The 27,500-nt window shown below is 44.4% G+C and overlaps 1 protein-coding gene across 6 annotated transcripts in view; it reads right to left on the reverse strand.

Annotated features, from left to right (window-relative positions):
• Positions 1-27,500, reverse strand: part of PLRG1 (pleiotropic regulator 1) — a 204,895-nt gene that overhangs the window by 74,388 nt on the left and 103,007 nt on the right. For all 6 annotated transcript variants that reach the window (XR_015053148.1, XM_085863551.1, XM_085863547.1 and 3 more), the window contains 4 exons: positions 24,251-24,335; positions 23,954-24,058; positions 20,967-21,059; positions 4,456-4,605 (listed from right to left, as the gene is read on the reverse strand). Coding sequence is in view for 5 of the 6 variants with exons in the window: in XM_085863551.1 (XP_085719677.1) it covers positions 4,456-4,605; positions 20,967-21,059; positions 23,954-24,058; positions 24,251-24,335 (433 nt within the window). In the remaining variant the exon portion in view is untranslated. The remainder of the gene's footprint in view (positions 1-4,455; positions 4,606-20,966; positions 21,060-23,953; positions 24,059-24,250; positions 24,336-27,500) is intronic.

Below are 27,500 nucleotides of genomic sequence, written 5' to 3' on the forward strand. Positions count from 1 at the left end.
TTTGTGAAAAAATGAACAAAAAGCAATCACTGAAAACATTGAAGTACCTCCCACTCACGTACGACCTAATGATCCCATTGGGCGTGAACATCGAAAAGAAAGCAATGCCACCAGATATCACACATAGGTACAAAAAGAAAATAAAAAAAGATTGGAAGACATTGCAAGTTGAGGTGTTAATACCAGTGATATTGGATTAAGCGATGCAGAAATCAAGAAAATGACCAAATACCAAGACTTCAAGCATGAAGTGAAAAGATCCTGGAAGCTGAAGAATGCCAAAGTTTTACCAGTGATAGTTGGAGGTACAGGAATGACGACGAAGAACCTCACAGAGATATGAGAAACCATCCCTGGGAATATTACGACAAACAAACTAGTTGGAAGCTGTCCGGGGCTCAGTGATGATCCTGCAGACAGCCCTCAGCACAAAACTGTAAGAACAAATAAACTTCACAGTTTGGTCCAGGAATCGTGACCGCTTAACAAAATGAACGTGGGTACTTTGAGCCCACCCTGGGAGGTATCCATTCCACATTCTGGAACCCACACATGAAGATATCAATCAATGACACACACGCGCAAACACACACACACACACACAGACACACACACACACACACACACACACACACACACACACACACACACACACACACACACACACACACACACACACACACACACACACACGATACTTCAAGACCTGGGAGGGATCCGTTCCACCTTCTGAAAACGGCATATACAAAAAAATAAAAAAAAATAAAAAAAAACATTACAGCTTGGTCAATGAATCATGACCATCCATCCATGCATCCATCCATTGGGACCATACTCTGTGCAGAGCATTGGTGCTGCCTTAGCAGTATCCTTGGCTATTGGGCACAATCCTGGATGGGTCGCCACTCCGACACAGGATACCAGCAAGCTGGGACTCATTTTGCCGACCTCAGAAGGATGACAGGCAGAGTCAACCGCACCAAGTATTAATTCAACAACTGAATGGGATTTCAACTCAGGATCCTAGGATCCCAAGCCCATCACCCTAACCATTAAGCCAACACCAGGTAAACACCTGGTCGGATGGACCTTATTGTTTTTATATATTTATCGATGTTGAAGTGAGGGGTCGATTATCTTAAAACGAGATCGCACAAAAAGGGAAAACAAAATGACTTCCTGTAAAAATAAAATTGCACATTTTCAGCGGATGAGACGCCTCCCGAGGCACCAACCACAGGACCCAACACAGGTGGAAACGTATGTCTGTCTAAATCGATGGTCCATTGAGAGCACGGGTACTTTTACCGAAACGAACAACCAAGCAGCTTGGCGAACGCTCGCCAAGTGGCCTAAGCACACAAACGAAACGGTTGATAAGAAACGGCTCGTTTGTCACGCGATTTGCAACACATTAAACATACACATCTCCAGGAGATGCCCAAAATGTCAAATATGTCTGAATTGGACAAATCAACACTTTTATAGGAGTCGGAACTGCTTGTTAGTTCGATTGTGGAGCTTAAATTTTGTAATTCTCCTTCGTTTAAGAGAAACTCATGGTGATCGCATGTGCGGAAATGAAATAAAGAAACGAACGCTGACATCTCCGGGTGTTTATAAGCATTGCAATGTACCCAGCGATTCGTATCTATGATGAACAGGCATTCAATAATTATATGAGTGAGGAAAGTGAAAACAACATTATTGTTAAGAAATCGTTGCAGCCTGTTCCAAGTCAAAGAATGGTTGAGGAATGAAGGGGGGGAAGCGACGACTCCCACCGAGAATTGGTGGTGGGGGTGCGACGACGCCCAGCGAGGATTAGTGGTGGGGGTGCGATGATGCCCACCGAGGATTGGTGGTGGGGGTTCGATGACGCCCACCGAGGATTGGTGGTGGGGGTGCGATGATGCCCACCAAGGATTGGTGGTGGGGGTGTGATGACGCCCACCGAAGATTGGTGGTGGTGGTGCGACGACATCCACCGATGTTTGGTGGTGGGGTGCGAAGATGCCCAGCGAGGATTGGTGGTGGGGATGCGACGACGTCCAACGAGGATTGGTGGTGGGGATGCGACGACGCCCAACGAGGATTGGTGGTGGGGATGCGACGACGCCCAGCGAGGATTGGTGGTGGGGATGCGACGACGCCCAGCGAGGATTGGTGGTGGGGATGTGACGACGCCCAGCGAGGATTGGTGGTGGGGATGTGATGACGCCCAGCGAGGATTGGTGGTGGGGATGTGATGACGCCCAGTGAGGATTGGTGGTGGGGATGCGACGACGCCCAACGAGGATTGGTGGTGGGGATGCGACGACGCCCAACGAGAATTGGTGGTGGGGTTTGCTATTTGGGTTTGATGAAGCTTTTCAACTGAACCCGAGGAAATCCTTCTCAATGCTTTCCTCGAAGATGGCAGGTCTCTCCTTGTCCGAATCGGGAAAAGCAATTTCCTGTCCCCGTCCACATCGCTGTCATGCTCATTTGCAGCCTTCTCCTCCCAAATTATGTCATCCTCTGTGCCATCGATGTTGTTGGGGATGCAGCATTTAAGAAATGCTCACTTGATGATGTCCGAGAGTATCTCCTCCCACACCTTGATGATCTGCAGCTGGATCATCAGAAGGTCAACCTTTCTCATCCTCCCACTCTGGTGTCGGTCTTCTCCCCACTGATTAGCCAGTCGGACCAACAGCAACATAGCCCGTCCTTGAACAGCTTGTTGATGGACACATCGAGCAGCTGCAGGAGCGATGTCATCCCTCCTGGAATTATGACGATATCAGTGTTGGTCCGATGGAGCAGCACTTTGATGTCGTTGGTCTTGTGACAACTGAACACATCTAGGACGAGCATGCTCTGTCATCAAGAGAGACCGCCATCCAGCCGATTACTCCAGAATGTGCAGACCCAGTCCTGGAACAGTCCCTCGTCTATCCACCCCTTCTGCTGTGCATGAACAATGTCACCGGCTAGAAACTTGTCTTTGGGCATTGTCTTCCTCTTCAACACGACATACACAGGAAGCTTGCCACCGTCTACTGGCTACGAGAAGGACCGATTCACCGTCATGCTCGCCTGCACTGCAGTGTTGATCGTCACATTGCACACATGCTTATTTGAGGTAGGTGCTCCGTTATTAGACTCTACCTATTGTGAATAATTCTTCTTTTGATGAGACCAGGTGTTATTCTTCTTATTATTTTGTGTTTAGTGGCATTTTCAGAGCTGCAAGACTCTACATACGCCACGCACAGAAACATCGGGTGTCTCCAGGTGTTTCCGAGCGTGGCTATATTTAATTTCCATGCACAGTTAATAAAATGCTGTATAAATTCTTAATCTGAACCAATTTTCAAAATTAAGCGGTGGAACTGAGCTAAACAGCAGTTGTGACTGGCAAAAAAGTGTTTATTTGGAACATAATTCAAAGTTAGCATTGATCGTTTTTAAGACTGATTTTTTTTCTCCACCTGTGTATTAACTTCACCCCAAACTTTTACCTTCCTTGCTAATAAAAAATGTGGTTTATACAGTGAAAAATACGGTACATATTTTGGGGTCAACCACCCCCCCCCACCATAAGCCTTTTTATTTTGGGCCCAATTTTTTTCATGTCATGAACAAACTGAGAAGAAATTTGCTTTCTGAGAACAAAGCAAATACCTATTTTGGGGGGGGGGGCAACCCCCTGTGGACCCTCTTCAGGCCTGATTTTTGTTAATGCAGTGAACAAACTTTGGTACATACAGGGTGATGAAGGTTGTGGTCAAGTTTCATCAAAATCTTTGTGTAGTTTCAGAGAAGAAGTTGAAAGTATTGAAGGACGAACGGACGGATGACGCGACATCCCATAAGCTCCCCGGAATTATATTCCAGGTGAGCTTAAAAATATATACAGTATATCCAAAAAAAAAAAAAATCAAACAAGACCTTCCTTACAAAACACCGTTTAAAAAGATCCTTTGAAAACTTCTTAATTTGCTTTATATTTTCTTTGCATGACATTTGTGTTGCTTTAATTCGTTTAATTTATGATGAAGAATTGGTCTTGCTGGTGAAGGCCAGAATTGATCTGTGTTGGCAGAGAGGTGGAACAAGGGATGAAATGAATAGAACGTTTGGTGAGGTACAATATGGTAACTGCCATGGGAGCAAGGAAAAGCTGACATTTCAGATGTTAATTCGTTGTTAGAATAACAGAGCAAAGTTCCACTCTAACACTAAAAGCTGTCATCATGCTTCGTGCATTTCCACTGTTACCTGCTCCTCAGTAATGACAATTTCCAATTGCCTCTCACTGAATGACAAAGTAATAAGAATTTCTTCTCTGTGCTCTGCAGTTAGGTTTGCATAGAAAACCATAAAATGAATAATTTAACTCAATGGAATATATCATTTATGGAATTACATTTATTGGAAATAAAAATCTGTAAATGTGGCCAGACACACCTTGTTGTATTCGAGATCCCAGCACTTGACCTGCTTATCTTCACCGCATGAGAAAAGATAGGGGCTACGCGCACTCACAGCCACACCTCGTACGGTGCTGATGTGGCCTGTTAAAGAAAGCTTAAGCTTTCCAGTTGCCAGCTCCCAGATCTATGATGGGAAGGTAAAAAGGAGCAAAAAGGGGCAAAGAGGCATTTCGTTTCCAAACGTCATGGATATTTTTTGGTTACACTGAAAAACAAACAATCAAACAAATCATTGGTTCACGAGTCAGTAAATGACCACTATATTCATTATGGGTGTGTGTCTGTCTGTCCCGAGCATAGCTCCGTGGGTTTTGATCCGAGCTTGATAAAATTAGGGTGCGAGGTTTGTATCATGATCTAGTTGTGTTTTCCGGAAAATGGGCGTGCTGCGCCCATTATGGGCGGAGCCACGCCCAAAAAAATGTGTTTTTAAGGGGTAGCCGGTTTCAAGTTACATCTTCTCTGAGGGGGTTTGTCAAATCTGGCAGGGGTTTCGGTATTTGGTTAGCCCAATGGCACCTGCATAGCCCCACGAAGCTCGATTTTCCATTTTCGCCCCAAGGTCAAGGTCACAAGGTCACGAACTTAGAAAATGTCAAAAAAAATCAATAAATTGGGCATCGAGCTCCTAGGGTTTTCAACTGTTTCAAATGAAAGTTGGTATGCAAGTAGTGCTCTTTGAGTACTACAACTTTAATCATTTACGTTTTCCCGATTCCCGCCAGTTTGCCCGTGGCGTCCGCTCGAAGGTCAAAAAATAAAAAAAGACGAACCGTGTACATTGCTCGTGAACCATCGCCATCTCCAGACTTGTTATTATCTTTTTCATTTACTCAAGTATTCGGAATCTTTTGTACCCATCATATGATAATTTGGGATCTAGTGCAGTCGTTTTATTGAGATTCTAACACTTCACAGATAAAGGAAGAGAGTGAGTTTCATTCGACTGTCTTGCATTCTGATTTCTTGATTTGGTGCTCGTGCCTGAAGACAAATTAAGGCTTCTGTGAAAAATGTATGGGATCATGGTTGGAGCTGGATATGGCACACTGCCCTTGATTTGGGAGTCTGTCCCAGAGTGTTGGTGCTGCAGAAGCAGTGTCTAAGCAAAGAATACACTTAGTGCTTTGCCATAGGTTTTCTCAGTGGAACTCAGGGCAGGAATTTTGAATCTGGCCAGCTTGGGGTAACAGCACACAACAGCCTGCGCTTGTGAAGAGATAGTGGAATCTTTAATGTTCACCAGCAAATGCTGGCAGACAGGATGCACAGCTTAACCTTCCTCTCAAGGACAGCTGCACTCGGAAGCACAACAGTCAGGTAGACAATAAAACTCAGATGAGAAGCTCAAAGGCAAATATGCTACCACTGAGTGGATCTGAGGTAGCATACCTGCGAGCAACTTCCTGTTATTACATGGGTTTTTATTTTTTGGGGTTTTGTAACTTCTTTCACGTAATCATGGGTGAAACTGCAGAACTACTGAAAAAGGAGAGTAACAAGCAAAACAAATCCTTACTAGAGGGTTCTGAGGGTATGCCCCCCCCCAATATTTTTTGAAAAATGTCAAAATATGCATTTTGGTCAAAATTTTGGACAATCCTGTCCAAATTGTAACAAAAAACAACCGTGCAAATGATAGTGATATTTAGGGAAGATTAAAAAATATACATTTCACTTGAACATTCATCGCTGGGAAGATTATTTTCAGTTGGTTGGTACAGCATTTTGTTATCATAAAATAAATAAGTATGGAATACATGCAATGGAGGGGTTTACCGGAATCACCCTCGCTCCAGTGCAAACCAGAGCAATCACTCCCCCTTATGTTTTCATATTTCTTTACTTGGCGGATACTGGAGTCGTTAACACAATAATATCTGCTCAAAACACCTCATCTGGAACCATCTGTTGTGCGCTCATGGCCATTTTGATTAGATTTTATTTCCTATATTAAGTGGGTTTTTGTAACATCGGAACGTAAGTGTACTTTATTTTATTTCTCTGCTCGTTTTCATGTCCGTCTGCCCTTTGTCCTGGTAATCTCTATTTTCGCCATCCCATGCTTTCTTATAATAAACTGTGATTGGTGTGGTTACAGACCATTGCAGATTTAGCACATGAAAAACCACTTAGGAGCGGCTTTCATGGAAAACCTACATGGAAGGTTAAAATTGGTAATATTCTCGAGAAAGAGATAAACGGAATCAGCAATTCCAACCAACCCCTTCAGCAGGGGTCAGTAAACGTACACCATCCCACATGTACAAGGGAAAGTTGCAAGTCGTCATAAACAAATTCGTTTTTAAATATTGACAAGTCTGAAGACGACAATGGTTCACGAGCGGTATTTGATGATGTAGATTGTTTCAGAAGTCAAGGATGAGACAATGTGATAATGTTTGACCAAGTTATAAAAATGATCAACATGATGTGGTACGGGTGACAGGTTATTAGCTGCAAAATGTCGAAAACCCGGTTTTGTTCAACAACTTTCAAAATTTGACCTTTGCATAACCTTTAAAGGTCACAAAACAATGTTGTGTAAGGACATTAAAATAAGGAAACAGGATACGTGTTATAGCTTATTGGAGTTAGTTCATCAAAGAAGGTGGAAAACCCAGTTTGATTCCCACAACTTTGAAAATTTGACCTTTGTGAACTTTAAAGGTCAAAGGTCAAGGATTATGACCTTTGGTGCAAAACTTCCTCTGGAACATTCCAGGAACAATATAACGTCATATAGGCTATATGGCATTTCGCACTCCTCAGATTAATTATCCATACTTTGATGAAATCAGCGTAAAAACAAACTTGAAGGGAGCGCCACTGGTAAGGTGTTCGAGATAGAGCAAAATGGTTCGAAGACTTTAGGTGGGGAATGACCTCAAGATTATGCATAAAAAATATTGTCATCCTAGCTCTCAAAGTTTGGGCGGTCGTATAATTTTTATGTCAAAATTCGCAATTTTCTAAGTCTTTGACCTTGTGACCTTGACCTTAGGACGAAAATGAAAAATCGAGCTCCGTGGGGCTATGCAGGTGCCATTGGGCTAACCAAATACCGAAACCCCCGCCAGATTCGACAAATCCCCTCAGAGAAGATGTTACTTGAAACCGGCTACCCCCTAAAAACACGTTTTTTGGGCGTGGCTCCGCCCATAATGGACGCAGCACGCCTATTCTCAGGAAAACACAACTAGATCATGATATAAACCTCCCACCCAAATTTTATCAGGATCGGATCAAAATCCACGGAGCTATGCTCGGGACAGACAGACAGACATACAGACACAGACACCCATAACGAATATAGTGGTCACTTACTGACTCGTGAACCAATTTTATTTGCATTTATAACATGCTAGTCCCTGTGCCTGCAACACTTTTCTCATCCCCACTCCTCTGCCAAGCGAAAATGAGTCGAGAGCCTGATGGATTTATTTAACTAGAAGCACCCGCTCCCTGCGGGAGCCGTCATGGGGGTCATGTTGTATTTATGCCTATTTTACTCCAAGAGGTCCCAGAATTACACACCCAAAAAATGGTTGCGATCGGTTCAGCCGTTTTTGCAGTACCTGGGAACAGACAGACAGACAGACAGACAGACGGTGAATTATCATAAGATGTGGTGGTGCAGCACAGGTATGATGGGCCAAATGGCGTCCTGCGTCAAAGTTGCTTGTTAAGATTTATTGGTCTCATATTGATGTGGTCACAAATTTCATCGCAACCCTCAGACATCAGGGTTTGTATTTGTGTGCAGCAGAATTCCGTCTTTACTTCGTGCAATGTAAAGATGGCACTTCGGTATTTTCTGTGAAGTACACATAGGAGCGAACAGCGATGGAAAAATCCAACAACGGGCACTATTTCCATATTTAACAACATGGAGAGACGTCCTCCTGCCTGGTGGACATTTGATCACGGTAATGAGCTTGCAAGCTTTTGTACTTGGCTAACTTATACAAAAATATATTTTAAGAAAAACGACCATGGGAGTAATTCATATAATCGTGGTCATGATGCGTTCGCATTTCACCGCGTCTGGAGTAAATGGGTTAAGAAACAAATCAGCACATGGGAATAGCAGCTCAATTCCCCATAATCATGGCATGTTTTTCTGATGAAAAAAAATACGGAAAGCTCTGTATGGGTCGTTACAAAAACACGGATTTCAAAACACATCCATAAGGGTTTCACCCATGCATTCTGTGAAAAACTACTCCAATGCTGTCACTTACAAAGAGGTCATGCAATTTTGTATGAACATATTTACACATGAATAGCTTCTGAAGTTTGCACTTCCATTTCGCCAACATAAAAGTTCTCAAAGCAGCTATCATCGGAACACCAACAAAATGAGATAAAGCAGTGAAGAACATTTTCTTTCACACACTATTTAAGGTCAGCCAAGTGACGGTACTTCTATTCTTGATGGGAGTCAATGACACAGAGCTTTCTGCTGCTTTCTCATGTGTTAAAACACACCACTTCTTCAACACAGTTCTTAGTTCGTCAACATTTCACATAAACATATCGATTAATCAGCTGAAGGAAAGTGTATCTTTTTTATTTTAAAGATTTTCGGGCATCCTCCGTCATACAAAGTCCTTCCTTGGCACACCTGAACTCCTATTCACCTACAAGGCTTTCCACCACAGCTTGATAGAGCACTGATCTTCCCTCTGGGATGGCTCCCCTGCCTCACACCTTGCTCAGCTTGACACCGTAGAAACCAAGGCCTTCAAGATTATTGGAATCTCCCGTGATGAAGCCAAGTCTATGGGCCTATCACTTCCCCATCACAGGCAGGTCGGTGGTCTCTCTGTCTTCTACCTAAATCAGACGGTTCACAAAATCCTGGGAAGATGTTGATCAAGATGACAAGAGTCACTCCTTTCCAGTTGTATCTGATGATATTTTGAATGGCAATGGAACAATCTGGAATTATGTTGTTCAGGTATGTTTAAGTCAGAACTAGAATGACAATCAATAAAGTGCAGAGCTCTGCCAGGCTGAATAGTTTACGTGTTGTATCCCAATGATCGGCCGGATCTGCATCCCAACCTGACAGAAAAATCTAATCGGCTTGTTCATGTCATCTACCCAACACATCTACAGAGTTTTGTCATAATCCATCTTGAAATATCATGTTGCATATCGTTTTTGGCCCCACATCTCTGTAGTGAAGAATCACTTAAAAAATATAGTATCTGAATCCAGACCTTCACCAAAATAGAATTGATTCGTCCTTGTCACACACCCAACCAGTCCAAGTTTCGTCCAAATCTATCCACAACTTTTTAAGATATCCTGCTCACAAACAGACAGTGATGAAAACAGCGCATTGGACTTCGGTGGCAGAGGTAATTAGTATATTAGCACTAATGAAAACATTTTTCTTGGAAAGAAAGCATTTTCTTAAATTAAGAAAACCATGAGAAAAATTTTCTAGCCAAAAGAAAAATGTTCTCATGATTTTCAGTTTCAAGAAAACTTTTCTTGTTTTCAGAAAATATTTTCTTCCAAAGAAAATAGTAAGGCTGCTGAAAGCTCTGTGAAGACAAAGTATCCGCAACTTGATGGAGTACTGCTCTCCTCTTTGGGCTGGCTCCCCTGCCTCACATTATGCTCGAGCTCAACATGATGCCGTGGAAACCAAGGCCTTTAAGATTATTGGCATCTCCCAACATGAAGCTGAGACTATGGGCCTATCACTTCCCCCATCGCAAACAGGTCAGTGGTCTCTCTGTCTTCTATCACCTCATTTCTGGTTTTGTACCATCTGATTGGTTCACAAGCGCCAGCCAGAGTGACCACTATATTTGTTATGTCTGTGTGTCTGTCTGTGTGTCTGTCTGTGTGTCCAAAGCATAACTCCGTGGACTTTGATCGGATCTTGATGAAACTTGGTTATGTGTTCCATATCAATGTCTAGTTGTGTATTCCTGGATGAGGGCATGCTACGCCCATTGTGGGCGGAGCCACACCCAAAAAATAGCCATTTTTAGGGGGTAGTCGGATTAAAAATCTATCTTCTCCGAGGGGATTGACTGAATGGAATGGGTTCTTCGGTATTTGAATAGCAAAATGAATTATCTAAAACTTGTCGTCCGATTTTTCATTTTCGTCCCAAGGCCAAGGTCACAAGGGCAAAAACTTAGAAAATTGCGAATTTTGAAATAAACAAGAACAATCACCAATTGGTTGGTCGGTCTGCTCTCACCATGAATATGAATATGGTGATCTGTTCTGAGGTGTTGATTGAAGGCCACTATAATTAATCATAACTTGGTCAAAAATTATCACATTGTCTCATCCTTGACTTCTGAAACAATCTACATCGTCAAATACCGCGCGTGAACCATTGTCGTCTTCAGACTTGTCTTTCCATGCTTTGTCACTCCCAGGTTTCTGTTGGGTGCACACAGTCTACCATCAACCTGCTTCTGGTGAAACTCCCAAAATCCATTCACCACCTCTCACTTGTTCCTGATTTTTAACACCTGTCGAACCTAATTCCACATTCTCTTCAATCTCATTCTTCCCTCCAGGTCATCAAAACAGCTGTCCACCACCATCTCAGATCATCTCCAATCCAAAACAATGATCTTTTCTACCCTTGTTAACTTCCTCACCCCCAAGCACTTCTCCTTCCAAATTTCCAGCTTTTCCTTCCTGAGAGTTTCCTTCTGTATCCATTCTCTTCATCCAATGTATCCTTTCCTGGCCCCGATTCTTCCCCACATAATATTTGTCCAAGTCTCCCCCTATTTTGTCCTTGAACTCTGCTGTTTCCCTCCCTCTACTCTTCCTTTTATTCTAGTCATCCTAATTTGTCCAGTGTTCTTGCTCTCACATGAACCTCAACTACATTAAAAACAAAAAAAGAAGAATTCCAAAACAAGAGTTTAGAAAGTGCAAGTTTACTACCATGAGAAACAAGGTGAAGATGTTGGTTCTTCAGGCATTATCTTGAGAATCAAAAAAATTAATGCAGTGGACTAGTTTTCTGGATTTTTTCATGTTTGTTTTATTTTATGGATGCAGTGGACATTGGAGCGTATTTGACAGTTTTGCTTCCTCACTTCTCCAATTCAAGTAGAAGTGACGAGGTGGAATGGTGAAAAGTGAGGTGATTAAATTGTCATTCACCTTGTATATTAAATTGTAACTTAAAGCTTGCTTCTGTATTTATGTTGTTTCATCCTGCAAAGAAAATAAATTTTGTTTTGAAATAAATCCAAGTATTTAGAGAGAATGTGATAAACACTTGTCGTGTGAACTTTTGCTTTGGTGGAAAATTAGTAAATCAACTTCTGTGGACTTTTCTCTTTACGAATGGAAGAGCAAGGTTGATAACAGTGGGATTGTGGGGCAACAGTTGTACAAAATAAGGAAGGGAAGGACCAAACAGGAAAAGAGACGGCAGAGAGAAAACAGTAGTGAGTCAGTATAAGAATTTGGTTGAGTAGGATTAATATGGGGTAAAAAAAAATAAGACAAGTCTGAAGACGACAATGGTTCACGAGCGGTATTTGACGATGTAGATTGTTTCAGAAGTCAAGGATGAGACAATGTGATCATTTTTGACCAAGTTATAAAAATGATCAACATGATGTGGTACGGGTGACAGGTTATTAGCTGCAAAATGTCGAAAACCCAGTTTCGTTCAACAACTTTCAAAATTTGACCTTTGCATAACCTTTAAAGGTGACAAAACAATGTTCTGGACATTAAAATAAGGAAACAGGATACGTGCTATAGCTTATTGGAGTTAGTTCATCAAAGAAGGTCGAAAACCCGGTTCGATTCCCACAACTTTGAAAATTTGACCTTTGGTGCAAAATTTCCTCTGGAACATTCCAGGAACAATATAACGTCATATAGGCTATAAGGCATTTCACACTCCTCGGATTATCCATACTTTGATGAAATTAGTGTAAAAACAAACTTGAAGGGGGTGCCATGGGCAAGGTGTTCGAGATAGAGCAAAATGGTTTCAAGACTTTAGGTGGGGAATGACCTCAATATTATGCATAAAAAAATAGTCATCCGAGCTCTCAAAGTTTGGGCGGTCGTATGATGTTTATGTCAAAATTCGCAATCTTCTAAGTTTTTGACCTTGTGACCTTGACCTTGGGACGAAAATGAAAAATTGGACAATGACAAGTTTTAGATCATTCATTTTGCTATTCAAATACTGAAGAACCAATTCCATTCAGTCAATTCCCTCGAAGAAGACAGATTTTTAATCCGACCACCCCCTAAAAATGGCTATTTTTTGGGCGTGGCTCCGCCCACAATGGGCGAAGCACGCCCTCATCCAGGAAAACACAACGAGACATTGATATCGAACACATAACCAAGTTTCATCAAGATTGGATCAAAGTCCACCGAGTTATGCTCTGGACAGACAGACACACAGACAGACAGACACACAGACATAACGAATATAGTGGTCACTGTGGCTGGCGCTCGTGAATCAAAAAACAAGTAGCGCTAAAGAAATAAATAACAAATCCTCCAGGGCACAACATCGCTGGAGTGCCTTTGGTGCCCGGCGATGGCGCCTTGCAGCACATAGAGTCAGAATTGGGAGGGAGTTGTGTACAATAATTGATTAATTGCAAAATTTAAATAAGTAAATCATAATCATAAAATAATTAATTTCTCAATCAATTGCCGAATAGCATACCAAAAGCACCAGTACCTCATCCAAATCTATAACTATGAAAATTAATCAATGGAATAATGAATAATTAATTGATTAATCAATAAATCAAAAATACCTTTATAGCGAAATCACTTGATCACTGTCATGGCCAAATATCAGTTTCCAAGCTCAAAGGGTGCCTGAGATATTGGCCAGATGAGAAAGAAAATAAATAAGGAATTAATAAATCCATAATAATGAAATAATTAATCAATTAATTCATCAATTAAAAATATATACATGTACCGTCGTTGCCAAAGCACTTCAACTTTTCCTTTACCTAATATTAAAAAAAAAAAATTACACACACACACACACACACACTTATTCATTTAACCTGTAACTTGTTACACCTCCTGTCCCCCTCTTCCCAACCCCTCAAAACGTTTCTCGACCCACTCTTATTCTTCCTGTAACTTTCACCAAACTTCCTTCTACTCCTCTGTGTTTGCTGATCCAAATTCACCAACACCTACACAATTTTTCTTCAACCTTTCCTTCACCTATTCTTATGTAATCTTTAGCAAAAAAAATAGAAAAAAAAAAAAAACCCGGTGTCTGTAAATGTTACAACTTACTCTTTAACATGTGTGGTTATCTGTATTGCATCATAATTCGCTCCTCTTTTTCTTTTTCAAAAGTCTGTTTACAATTCGACCTTTCCTTCATCCCATGTCAAAAACGTCCCACTGCCACAACGTTTCTTTCCTCCATTCTCTTAATTCTCCTTTATTGCATCCCTCACTCAATATCTATAATCGCACGTCTGACGTAAAAAAAATCAAACTCCCAGTTTGCAACGTATGTTCGTGTTCCATCAATCATCCTTTTTTTCCATCTTCCTTGCCAAACCAATTCACCCCACCACCTTAAATCTACCTCCTCCGAACCTCTCACACCTGTTATCCCCTCTCATTACCCCTCCCTTCTTGCTCCTCATCCTACCTCTGCTCTTGACACTTCTTCACTGTCTTCTGCTTCAGTATCAGCTCCTAACCTGTTGTCCCAAAGTATGTGGTGTTCTAACATCTGTGGGCTTCATTCTAACCTCACATATATCTCCCTCTCTCAATAAGAAAACTCCTCATCACCACAAACATGCTCCTTCCTTCCTCTTAGCACACCTGCCCCTCTTCCCAACCCCTCAAATCTTGTACCTCCCCCTGCCCACTCCCTTCTTCACCATACCTCGACCAAGTCTCATTTTTCCCTCTCCCATCGCCATCCTGCACCTTGGCCATCCCTGCTCTCATTGTTTCCCCTCCCTCTCAACTCTCCCTCGTAAAGCAACCTTCACACCCTTCTCCCTTAACTTCCCCCCCCCACCTCTCTCCCCTCACGCTTCTCCATCAACTCTCTCCCCTCATCCTTCTCCCTCAACTCACCCCCTCACCCTTCTCCCTCCTCACCCTTCCCCTCAACTCTCTCCCCTCACCCGTCTCCCTCAACTCTCTCCCCTCACCCGTCTCCCTCAACTCTCTCCCCTCACCCGTCTCCCTCAACTCTCTCCCCTCACCCGTCTCCCTCAACTCTCTCCCCTCACCCTTCTCCCTCAACTCTCTCCCCTCACCCTTCTCCCTCAACTCTCTCCCCTCACCCTTCTCCCTCAACTCTCTCCCCTCAACCTTCTCCCTCAACTCTCTCCCCTCACCCTTCTCCCTCAACTCTCTCCCTCACCCTTCTCCCTCAACTCTCTCCCCTCACCCTTCTCCCTCAACTCTCTCCCCTCACCCTTCTCCCTCAACTCTCTCCCCTCACCCTTCTCCCTCAACTCTCTCCCCCACCCTTCTCCCTCAACTCTCTCCCTCACCCTTCTCCCTCAACTCTCTCCCCCACCCTTCTCCCTCAACTCTCTCCCCACCCTTCTCCCTCAACTCTCTCCCTCACCCTTCTCCCTCAACTCTCTCCCCTCACCCTTCTCCCTCAACTCTCTCCCCTCACCCTTCTCCCTCAACTCTCTCCCCTCACCCTTCTCCCTCAACTCTCTCCCCTCACCCTTCTCCCTCAACTCTCTCCCCTCACCCTTCTCCCTCAACTCTCTCCCCTCACCCTTCTCCCTCAACTCTCTCCCCTCACCCTTCTCCCTCAACTCTCTCCCCTCACCCTTCTCCCTCAACTCTCTCCCTCACCCTTCTCCCTCAACTCTCTCCCCTCACCCTTCTCCCTCAACTCTCTCCCCTCACCCTTCTCCCTCAACTCTCTCCCCTCACCCTTCTCCCTCAACTCTCTCCCCCACCCTTCTCCCTCAACTCTCTCCCCCACCCTTCTCCCTCAACTCTCTCCCCTCACCCTTCTCCCTCAACTCTCTCCCCTCACCCTTCTCCCTCAACTCTCTCCCCCACCCTTCTCCCTCAACTCTCTCCCCTCACCCTTCTCCCTCAACTCTCTCCCCCACCCTTCTCCCTCAACTCTCTCCCCTCACCCTTCTCCCTCAACTCTCTCCCCTCACCCTTCTCCCTCAACTCTCTCCCCTCACCCTTCTCCCTCAACTCTCTCCCCTCCCCCTTCTCCCTCAACTCTCTCCCCTCACCCCTCTCCCTCAACTCTCTCCCCTCACCCTTCTCCCTCAACTCTCTCCCCTCACCCTTCTCGCTCAACTCTCTCCCCTCACTCTTCTCCCTCAACACTCTCCCGTCACCCTTCTCCCTCAACTCTCCCCCCTCACCCTTCTCCCTCACCTCTCTCCCCTCACCCTTCTCCCTCAACTCTCTCCCCTCACCCTTCTCCCTCAACTCTCTCCCCTCACCCTTCTCCCTCAACTCTCTCCCCTCACCCTTCTCCCTCAACTCTCTCCCCTCACCCTTCTCCCTCAACTCTCTCCCCTCACCCTTCTCCCTCAACTCTCTCCCTCCCCTTCTCCCTCAACTCTCTCCCTCACCCTTCTCCCTCAACTCTCTCCCTCACCCTTCTCCCTCAACTCTCTCCCCTCACCCTTCTCCCTCAACTCTCTCCCCTCACCCTTCTCCCTCAACTCTCTCCCCTCACCCTTCTCCCTCAACTCTCTCCCCTCACCCTTCTCCCTTCACCCTCAACTTTGCCCTCTCACCCTTCTCCCTCCAATCTTCACACTCACTCTCCCTTCCAAAAGTTTCCCCACCTCACATCCATAAAGGTGCCTCCTTCCCCCACCTCACATCCATAAAAGTGCCTCCTTCCCTCACCCACTCTCTCCCACCTCCTCCAATCTTCAACTGCCCTCTGCCCCTCTCTTATTACTCCCCACGGTACCTCAACTCATCACCACCAAGCCTTTTCTCCTCCTCATCCAGCCCTTTCCACAAGCTCATCTGCAATCCACCACAACCTTTCAATCTCCTTACCCCCCACCCCATCCTACTCCCTCCCTTGCACCAAAAACCGCCTCCACTCACACTTCCTTAACAGTGTTGAACTCAAGCATCCAGGGCATTTGCTCAAACCTGACAGATCTTTCCATTCAGGTTGCCATTGACAAGCCAGACATAATCTGCTTAACAGAAACTTTCCTCTGACTCCCTCGTATCTCTCCCTGGTTACTCCCTTCTCCGGTAAGAAAGACCTGAGCCAAATCCTGGCACAGGAGTGGCTCTCTTCATCAAAGACTATTCCTCACTCACCATGCAAGATTCTGCAACCGATCCAGACGGAATCAGCCCATGTGTCCGAAAAACATGCAAGACTGCTCTTGCTCACCCTCTCTTCATTCTACTCACATTCTCATTTGCTCAAGGTCATCTGCCATCTGCTTGGAAATCAGCAAACATTACCGCTCTGCAAAAAAGGTGCAAAAACAGATCCCTGCAACTACAGACCAATCAGCCTTCCACCAATCATCAACAAGGTTATGGAATCCATCATCGCTTCAGACATTAAATCCTTCCTCTTCTCCAATAGCTCGATTTCCGATCATCAATTTGGATTCAGATCAGGTCACTCTTCCTTGGATATTCTGCTTCTGCTCTCCCACAATGGATGGAGATTGTCAATGCCAGACATGAAATCAGAGCCATCTCCCTTGACATATCACATGCCTTCAATATGGACTGGCACCCTTTTTAGGAGGTTGGTGGCAGGATTTGCACTCCGGCCAACATAAAACCATTCATTCCGCAAAACATTCTCGAAGCTTAAAAAAAACTGAAAACCCACTCCATGGGAGTACCTCCTGTGGGGCTTCCCTTCGCAGGGCAGCTCACTGGATGACGGGATTGGGGCAAAGCCTTCGAGACCACCAATCTTTGATGATAGGAGGGAAACCACGGGGTAACATTCCCGGGACAGATTGCGGGAGAGTGTGTCGGAGTGGTGCTGAGGTGTCGTCCACCAGATGGCGGTCTCTTGGGATATAACTTGAGGCGGTCCCTCCGGGTGGGTGCTTGGAATGTCCTATCCCGAAGAGAGGATAATCACCTGTCTCTGATATCATCTGAGCTAAAACGTTTGGACTTCAGTATTGCAGCACTCTCTGAGGTTCGGAGACCGGATTGCGGCGAGATCATGGCAGGTGGTTACACCTACTATTGGTTTGGTCGCTCTGATGGTTACCATCCCCAAGGAGTTGCTGTGGCCGTGTCCAATAAGCTGACTCCAATGATAACTGAGGTAACACTGGTCAACGAGCATATCATGAGACGAAGGATTCGTCACTCCTTGGGTGTCATTTCCCTGGTCTCTGTTTATGCTCCGACTGAGGCGAGTGATCTCACCATGAAGGACGCATTCAATACCACGCTCGAGTCTGTGGTTGATCAGTGCCCCAGGCGAGATATACTTCTAGTCTTGGGGGATTTCAATGCATCGAATGGAACTGATAGGGATGATTATGCGACGTTTGTTGGTCCCCATGGGTCTGGAACTGTGAACCAGAACAGCACGAAGTTCCTTGACTTTACAAGAAATCATGGACTTCAGGTGGCCGGTTCATGGTTTCAGCGCCCACAAGCTCATCGCTGGACTTGGTATTCCAACGCTGGCGGTGTGGCAAAGGAGATTGACCATGCCCTTGTTGATGGTTGCTCGAGGATGAGCCAGAACTGCAGGGTCTACTAGAGTGCTCAGTTCCTCAATACTGACCACCGACTTGTTGTAGCAACTCTGAAGTTGCACCTGAAATCCAGGAGAATGGTACCATCCCAGCCGAGGCTGGATGTTGGCAAGTTCATTGATGAGAGGGTAGCTGAGGAGTTTGCGAACAAGCTGAGAGGTGATTTGGGGAGTCTGGCTGCTTCGGGAGATCCTGAAGAGTTGTGGAGTGCCTTCAAGACCATCATCCTTGATGTTGCGGGTGGATGTCTTGGAACTCACTGCAGGGCGAAGAAGAATTTTGTCTCTCAAGGGACACTGGATATCATTGACCAGAGTCGCAGGGCCCGGCTGAATGGCAGAGCTGAGATGCTCAGGGAGCTGAAGCGTAAAACTGTACGTGCGCTAAAGGTGGACAAGGAGGCCGATGTGTGAGGAATGTTGGGTGTAGAGCATCATCTGTAGTCAAGTGATTCTCGTCCTGCTTACAGAGGAATTTGCGCATTGCGTTCATCCACGCCCATCCCTCGGTGTACTGCAGTTAGAGCAGAGGGTGGTAGGCTCTTGACAGAGGAGTCCGAAGTGAAGGCCCGCTGGGCCAGTTACTTTGAGCGTTTGTACCAGGTTGATCCACCAGCTGCTGGGTATGAAGTCAGGGGTGTTAAAATCACTGTTGCTGACCCTCCAATCAAATGTGGTCCACCTTCGTTTGTGGAAACACAGGCTACAGTGATCCGGTTGAAATGGGGTAAAGCTCCAGGGATCTGTGGCATCCATGCTGAACTTCTCAAGGCTGGTGGAAATGCTGCACTCGTGTCGGTGCATGCAGTTCTGTGCTCTGCCTGGAACACAGGCATCATCCCAACTGACTGGAAGAGGGGCCTTGTTGCCCCTCACTGGAAAGGGAAGGGTGATCGCCAAGACTGCAACAACTACCGAGGGGTGAGGCTGCTCAGTGCCGGGCAAGGTTTTTGCTCGGATAATTATTCATCGGGCTCGCCACCATCTGCTTGAGCACCAGCGTCCAGAGCAGTCACGCTTTACACCAAAGAGGTCAATGATTGACTGTATCCTTGCTCGTCGGGTCCTCACCGAAGGCAGACGAGAGTTCTGGCAATGGCTGCTGGTAGCCTATGTTTATCTTTGTAAAGCGTTTGATTGAGTTAATTGGGATGCCCTCTTGAGGATTCTTGGTCTTCGTGGGGTGCCACCAAAACTGATGATCTGATGTCTGAACTCCACTCTGGAACTGAGAGAGCTTTGAGATGTGGTGCTACCATCTTGTTGTTACTGGAGTTGTTATTTCCAGTTGTTACTGGAGTTTGTCAGGGGTGTGTACTGGCCACACACTTTTCAGCACTTGTATGGACTGGATTCTGGTGAGGATGTTGGAGAGATCAAGCTGTGGTGCATCATTTGGGTTATCTCGTGTTATCAAAAATTTTGAGGGTTATCTAGGGATAAAATGGTCCACAGAAAAAAATTTGACGTCATTGGTCATGTGATTCGGCAGCATATTGTTTAAAAACAAACAAACAAAGAAAAACCTTCTCTGAAGCGGCTGAACAAATCGAGCCAAAACTTTACACGTATGACCGCCTATCCATGAGGAGCAAAAGGTTGTCACACATGACATCAAAGGTCACATGGTTTGGTCAGCATATTTGATTTATCCTAAAACCTACTTAAAAAAATCTTCTTCTCCCGAATGGCTGGACAAATTGAGGGGAAACTTTACACAAATGTTCCCGAAGCCATGGGTGTACAAGTTTGTTCAGGAATAATTGATAGGTCACATGGTTTGGCAGCGATATTGGATTGCAGAAACATATTAAATGATGTTTTATCTTGGAACCGCTTAATCAATTGAGGTGAAACTTAACAATTGTGATCTTGCAGTGATGGGGAATACATGTTTTAAATTTAAATTTGATTGGACACATGGTCTGGCAGCTCGAGTTATTAAATTTTTTGATGGGGTTCTTTTTGATTATTATTATTTTTTGAATAAGGCTCACTTGGAAGTGCTTGACTGGGTTTGAGGATAGAGGAGTAGCAGCTGAAATGCAAATCCTATCCAGGTTCCTCCTGATGACTTCATATTTTCTTTTTGCTTGTTGGGTTCCTTCCGATTACTCCAATGCAGGACTGTACCTATTTAGTCTTCCATTTGATGTGAATTGAATTTATTTTAATCCCATTCTAAATTCAAATGACAAATAATAAAGAAACGTCATGGGTCAAGGTCAGGTGTACGATCAAAGCAGGATTACATCAAAGCGGGACATCTTGGTACCTGGTCATTACTGCCAGCAGTTACAAAGAGGCAGTTCCAGTTTATGTTTCTTATCAATTACATAACATACCATACCAGTGCACAAACACCACACAAAACAAGTCCTGGTGAGGGTGTGCAATCTCCGATTGCACTTTTTCTTGTTTTATATATTGTTTTTAGCACTATCGCTCAATGGTGAAGAATCACTTAAAAAATTATCGTATCCGGATCCTCACCAAAATCCAATCATTTTGTCATTGTCACATACCGAACCTGTCCACCAAATTTCGTCTGAATCCACCCACAACTTGAGATATCTTGTTCACGGACAGACAGACGGAGTGAAAACATGAAACTTCCTCCACCTTCAGTGGCAGAGGTAATAATTTATGGCACACTTCATAGCTCGATTATATGTCCAAAGCTGCTATCAATAATAATTATTAGCAATGGCATCTGCGTAATTTGCACTTTCAAACACTCTTGCCTTGATCGTTCTGTCAGCAGAACCTGTCACAAACCATTGGTTCCCTGGCTCCACAGCAATGCACCTTACCCAACCGAGGTGACCACTGATAACCTGCACAACAGAAAACCCAAGTGTGAGGAAAAATGACAACAAATGTACATTTTAGTGACTACACCTTTCCAGACTCAAACTGTTTCCATCAATCCATCCAATCACATATAAGCCAGGCAAGGTAAAATACCATCTGATACGATAAAAATTAAAAAAAAAACTTTCAGTAACCTTGGGAGTAGGGGGGGGGCAGACAAAGCACAAGAAGAGCAGAGGGTGCAAGACCAGAGAGGAGGCGGTAGAACACAGGGGCCACTGACATGTCTGTGATGGGAAAGTGATTGGCCGATGGATTGAGCTTCATTGCAGCAGATTCCAATAATCTTAAAGGATTTGGTTTCCATGGCATCAAGCTGAACGAGGTGTGGGTCAGGGGAGTCAGCCCATAGAAGGCCAGTACTCTATGAATCTGCAGATGTGGGCCTTGTAGGTGGATAGAGTTCAGGTGTGCAAATTGAGGACTTCGTACAATGGAGGATGCCCAGACGATGGCTGGCTTTGGAGGCCAACTTCAAAATGTGGTTTGCCCAAGAAAGATCATGGCTGATGGTGAGACCCAGTAGTTTGAGTGACTGAACTTCTTCAAAAGAATTGTTTAAAAAGTTCATGTGTGTTTTTGCAAGATGGTGCTTTTGGAGATGGATAGTGAGTGAGAGATTTGTCTGGACTGAATAGAAAGACATAATCCAAGTGTTTGACCAGGTGGTAATTTTGTCAAGGTCTGATGAGAGTGAAGAGGCTGCAGCCTGTCTCTCTGAAGGATGAGGGATATCACAGCAGAGGCTGTAATCATAAGCAAATAGATAGATTCGATTTTCCAGAGCCAGAGAGATCATTAATAAAGATCAGGAATTGGAATGGGCCCAGAACACTGGCTTGGGGCACTCCTGTCTTGACAGTGAGAGGAGATGATAACTTCTACCAATCAAGCATTGATAGCCACACATTGGCTAAGAGAGTAGAGGAAGTCAGTCAGCCACATATGGAGTTGGCCTGGGATACCACATGCAGAGCGTTTGGAGAGCAAGGCAGGGTGCCAGACGATCAGAATCACGAGATATGTCCAGACAGACGGCCCTGATTTAATGTCTGACATTGAGGGCTTTCATCCATTGTTGGGTGAGTAGAAGCAGCATGACCAGGGTAGAGTGACCTAGTCTAAATTATAACTGGTGCTCTGAGACAAGGCCCTTGAAGAGAGAAGAGGAAGGATTTCATATCAAATGTGATGATTGATTCCATGACCTTGCTGATGATTGGAAGTAAGCTGACCAGTTTTTGTACTTTTTATGTAATGTAGTGATGTTGACTGATTACTAAGCAGACAGAGGATCACCGAGAGCAAATGATAGCGGCAAAAGGGCAGAGAGAGGAAGTGCAAGAGCAGCAGAGCAGATTTTTAGGGAATGTGAGCTGCTGTCCGGTCCAGTAGCAGAGTTAGAGTTGAGAGTTGACAGAAACTTGTCTATCTTCTCAGGTGTGCAAGATACAGAATCTAGGAGCAGCAGGGTGCAACTAGGAAAGGTGGGTTCAGAGAGAGGGGTTGGTGACAATATTTGGAAGCAATCACAGAATTGAGGATTCGGCCATCTCTCAAGCGGAGTTGGCTGTAGGGCCATTTGAGGTGAGGGAAGTTATGGAAGGTGCCACCAGGTTCTATAGGAGAGAGAGATAGGTTTCAAAGTTCATTTTGAGGTTGGCCAGATGTTGTTTTCTGACTTTCCTGAGAGTGGAAACACACTTGTTCCAGACTTTTTGGGAATGCACTGAGATTGTCTTTCTGAAAGGCAAATCCAATCAAAGGCAAGGTAAGTTTTTTTCAGAGCAACAGCTTCACCACAGGATTCATTGTACCATGAGCAGGAAGAAGGGAAGCATAACTGAAAACGAGATGAGATTAATCTGTTCATAAGAGAGAGAGAGCATGTTTCGGAGGAATAATTCCAAGGCTGAGTTAACATCAGGGGCAACAGACATGAGACCAGTCCTGAAGAGAGATGGTTGCTTGCATTCCCTGCCAATCTGCCTGAGTGAGCTGCCAGGCTCACCGGTGTCGAGGTAGCTCTAACCTTCCAAACTCGCTGCATTTCCACATTTCATTTTCACCAACGAAGTCATCTACTCTATTAATTTTTTGTATACAGAGTCAAGAGCTGGTGGAACAGCTAATACACTGAACAGATCAGGACATAACAGGACATAACATGACAAAAGTATCAGTGGAAAGAGGGGTGAAACATCAACAGCAGAGTTAAAAAATAAGATAGAGGGAGACTTGAACAAATAATGGGTGTGGGGAGAAATGAGGGTTGGGGAGGATGCGTGGAGGTGACAGAATGAATACAGAAGGAAACTCTCAGGAAGGAAAAACTGGCAATTTGTAAAGAGGAGGGATTGAGATGGGGGTGAGGATAGCTCAGGCAGAAAAGATCATGTTTTGGATTAGAGATGATCTGAAATGGTGGACAGCTGTCTTGAAGACATGGGAGGGAATAATGAGATTGTAGAGAATGTGGACGTTGGTTCTCCAGGTGTGGGGGGGGGGGGGGACAATTGAGTGTATGCAAGTGAATTTTGGGAGTTTCACCAGAAGGGGGATGATGATGGACTGTGTGAGCCCTGCAAAAACCTGTGGGGGGGGGGGCGAGCACGTAAAGAGCAGAGGGTGCACTTTCCCTGCTTCCTCCATCCTTTTATATGGGCTATCAAAGTACAAAGTGAAAAGTATTCACAAAAAACTCTGTCACAGCTTGTTTTATTCCCCACAAAAGGTGAGAGGTTGGTTGACAAAAATGTTTGCCACCATGGATTCCATACACCCACATCCTCACACAGTTCTCAACCAGTCAATTCAAGATACTTATATATTGCAGAGTAAATTATTTTCCACTAACCCTGTAGAGTTTCCAAGGAGGATGCCACTGTGGTTTGGGTAAGCTGGGGGGCTTTCTGGAAATGAGTGATGAGCCACTGCTATTGGAAAGTCCTTCCACCAAAGCCTGCATAACATGGTTAGTAGAAAAAGCTGGAAATGCAGGACAAAATACAGCATGAACCAGCATAGCTTCACACAAGTTAAAAATGAAAAGTGACGGTGCTTGCTAAATAAAGCAAAAAGCGAGTGTAACGTGTTATGCTGCAAAGCAACTCATAAATCAATGATAAATGAAACCATAAACAGAGAGACTCACAGATACTGGAGGCAGCACACGTTCACCCCCACCAGCATGCCGATGAATTTCTTTAACACTGGCAGCAGTACGCCCAACATCTTGTCTATGGGTATACAACATGTCAATGGGGAGAAAAGAAAACAAAAGAAAACAAGTTAAAGAGATGAGTAATCTAGTTATCAAATCGTCGTAAAAACATTTTACCTTACCCCACACGTGACTTGATATAATAATTTTTTTTAACCCTCGAGTAGCCTGGTGTTGGCTCAGTGGTTAGGGTGGTGGCTTGGGATCCTAGGGGCCTTAGTTCAAGCCCCGTCGGCTGCTGAATTAACTTAGTTCAAGCCCTGTTGGCTGCTGAATTAATACACCAGGGGGTTGACTCAGCCTGTCATCCTTCCGAGGTCAGCGAAATGAGTACCAGATCCAGTGTGTGTCCTGGTAGAGTAGAGGGGCACTGCATCAGCGACACAGTCGCACTTCAAGAAATGATAGCTACCCCGGCAGCTAAGCTGCCATATGACCACCACCAACCCTCGAGTCACTCAAGAGTCAGAAATAGAATGAATCAATAATGGACCCAAATATATTATGCACCATCGCCTTGGCGTTGAAGTCTTCTGACAGCTGAGCTTGACCCCAGCGAAAGTGAACAGTTAGAATAAACCCCAACTTTCAAGAGACTGTTGTAGCATATCTATCTATAATTCCAGCAGTGTGTGTGCGTGTGTGCGTGCGTGCGTGCGTGCGTGCGTGCGTGCGTGTGCGTGTGTGTGTGTGTGTGTGTGTCCGCTGTTTCTCGACAACCACTGGTCCGATCTAATTGAAACTTGCCAGGTATATTACTGGGGCCCTGTGGATGTGCCTTTTCAAGGTTTGATATTAATCGGACAAGTGCTTCCCAAGTTATGGCCATTTATTTACCAACCAATGACAGGACACGTTGCTGCATAGGCGTGGCCGATGGGGAAGAGATTCTCAGCCGTGTTCCCCATTACGGGTCACAACGTATGGACTTCCGGATAGTGTATTCTAATAATTTCTCGATTTCTTCTGCGCATTTATCGATAAACACAATGCCCCAATCCAGTCGTCGTTTACAAGAGTGAAGGAACAGCCTGTGTGGTTGTTTGATAGTGTTTTTTTTCTTTTTTTCTCTCTTCTCTTCTCTTTGTGTTTTTCCTTGCGATGACATTGCGAAAAGGCAAAATACGTTGGCGCTAATTGAATAATTGGCCATTAAAACTAAATTGCGAATAATCGTAGGTGACAGTGTGAGAAGATGAAGCAGGAGCCAGCTGAGGAGGAGAAGGCTGAATAATGGGCACAGCATCACGCTCCAGTCTCACTTGAGCAGTTGTTTTGAAACCGAGCTCACTCATTGCGTTGCCTTCGTAATCCTCGGCTGTAAAATGGTCACCACAAATGACAAGTCTATCCAAAGGGTCCTCTTTACCCGTTTTCTTTGGGGGAAAATTCGCCCGTTTTGTTTGTACAAATCTTATCCACTGCCAGCGAATGTTTGATTCCTTCGGTAATCGGTGGGAGTGATTACCCGTTTTCCAGCCATTTTCGCAAAACATGACGACACACGTATGAGGCATGATGTACAAATATCCAAATAACTTTGTTCTACAATAATTAAAAATAAAAAATTACCCCCGTGTGGGGTAAAAGACGCTGATTGAAGCTTGGGTCGCGAGATTTTAACCACACCCGGATTTTGGTCGCGCTCAAAAAAAGTTTGGGAAACACTGCTGAAGGACAAACGAATAGTTCTCTGAGAAGTCTCCAATAATGACAAACTCTCCTTCACCGATTTCGTCTTTCTTATTTTTCAGAAACTGAGATTGGGCCTTGGCAATGAAGTCGTGTCTCACTAATTTCACAGCGCGTTCACAGAATTGATTAATGAATTCTTCCAAAGGCAGGACCATGGAGTTCAGTTCAGATCTGTTGGTGGATGTCCACCGTTTAAACTGAATTTCATCAATATCCTCTAGTTCATCAGCACTAAGTAGCTCGGTTTTGAAGTCTTCAATTGATGGGTAACTTTCATAAGTTCTGAAATAACATGCCGGTCGTGCTGGGTTACAAACTATGCGTGCTATCACATGATGATACCTAGGAAGTTCGGCTATCTGTGGCATTTTGGAACCAAACATCATGAGTTTCACATTTTGATGTATCGTACATACACATACACTGTGTGTACAGCCTCAACCGGCCAGGACACACTCCGAAGGACAGAGCATGGGGAACTTCACGAATCCAACTTTCAAGCCAGGGTTCTTCTCTGAATTTGTGAAACAGTTCCTCGAGATTGTTTAGTACCAGGCGCTTTTGAATTTTGTCTTTTCCATGTTCATTCCTGACCACCACAGTCCTTTTTTCCCGGCATTATTCGGCTGACTACATCACTTCGGTAAAATTTGGTTACGGCGGATTTCACTTAGTCAGGCAATATTTTACCCTGTTTTGGATTTGGAGACGATGCATACCATTTTATTTCTCTAAATTTTTGGTTTGCACACCATTCTTTGGGAGCAACTGAATTCACTCATCATCCCTCTGATGCTCATATTCCTAGCAAATATTGTCAGTATACGTATTTGCTCTGTACGGCTCGAAACAACGTATTTTTCTTTCAGGCTTTTGATCACCTCTGGCATGCAGTTTTCATCCCATTTTAACGCTGTATTTTGTGTTTTCTCCACAGTGCTTGGTCCAGCAACTAGTTCTAATTTCTTTTGCACAGAATCTTCCACTTTACTTCGCTTTTCAGGAACGTACCCTGGGTTCCTTTCCGCCTTTCGTTTGTCGAATGGGCTTTCGCCTATCATCGATAACGACTGGTTTAATAGGTCAACTTCTGCTTCTTGCTCAAAAAACTCCTAGTCCTCATCTATCGAAATCGATTCTGCAATGCCTTCGATAGTACCTTCTGATGATAATTTTGAACTGGTCGAAGATGATTCTTCAATACGCTCTGGTGACAACTGAGAGTTTTTTTCTGCACCAAGTACAAAATCTGTCATCTTTTTTCACCTTTGAAGAAAATTTCATCAACATATCATTTGACACATTGCGAAGATCTTTTCGTCGTTTCGTTTTATGGCAGCTGAACGGATCGCAACAGTATTTTCGGAACTCCTTTCGATCTTCAGTCGCCATGCTTACTGAAAAATGTGCAAAAACTGAGATTAGCCAATTTATAACTTAATTTGATGGTGGTTCTCACTTCCAAGTGGCACAAGCCACAGTAGAC

The sequence above is a fragment of the Eptatretus burgeri genome, chromosome 18, assembly GCF_056783735.1.
Source record: "Eptatretus burgeri isolate ZD-2024b chromosome 18, Ebu_testis_v1, whole genome shotgun sequence".
NCBI lineage: Eukaryota > Metazoa > Chordata > Myxini > Myxiniformes > Myxinidae > Eptatretus > Eptatretus burgeri.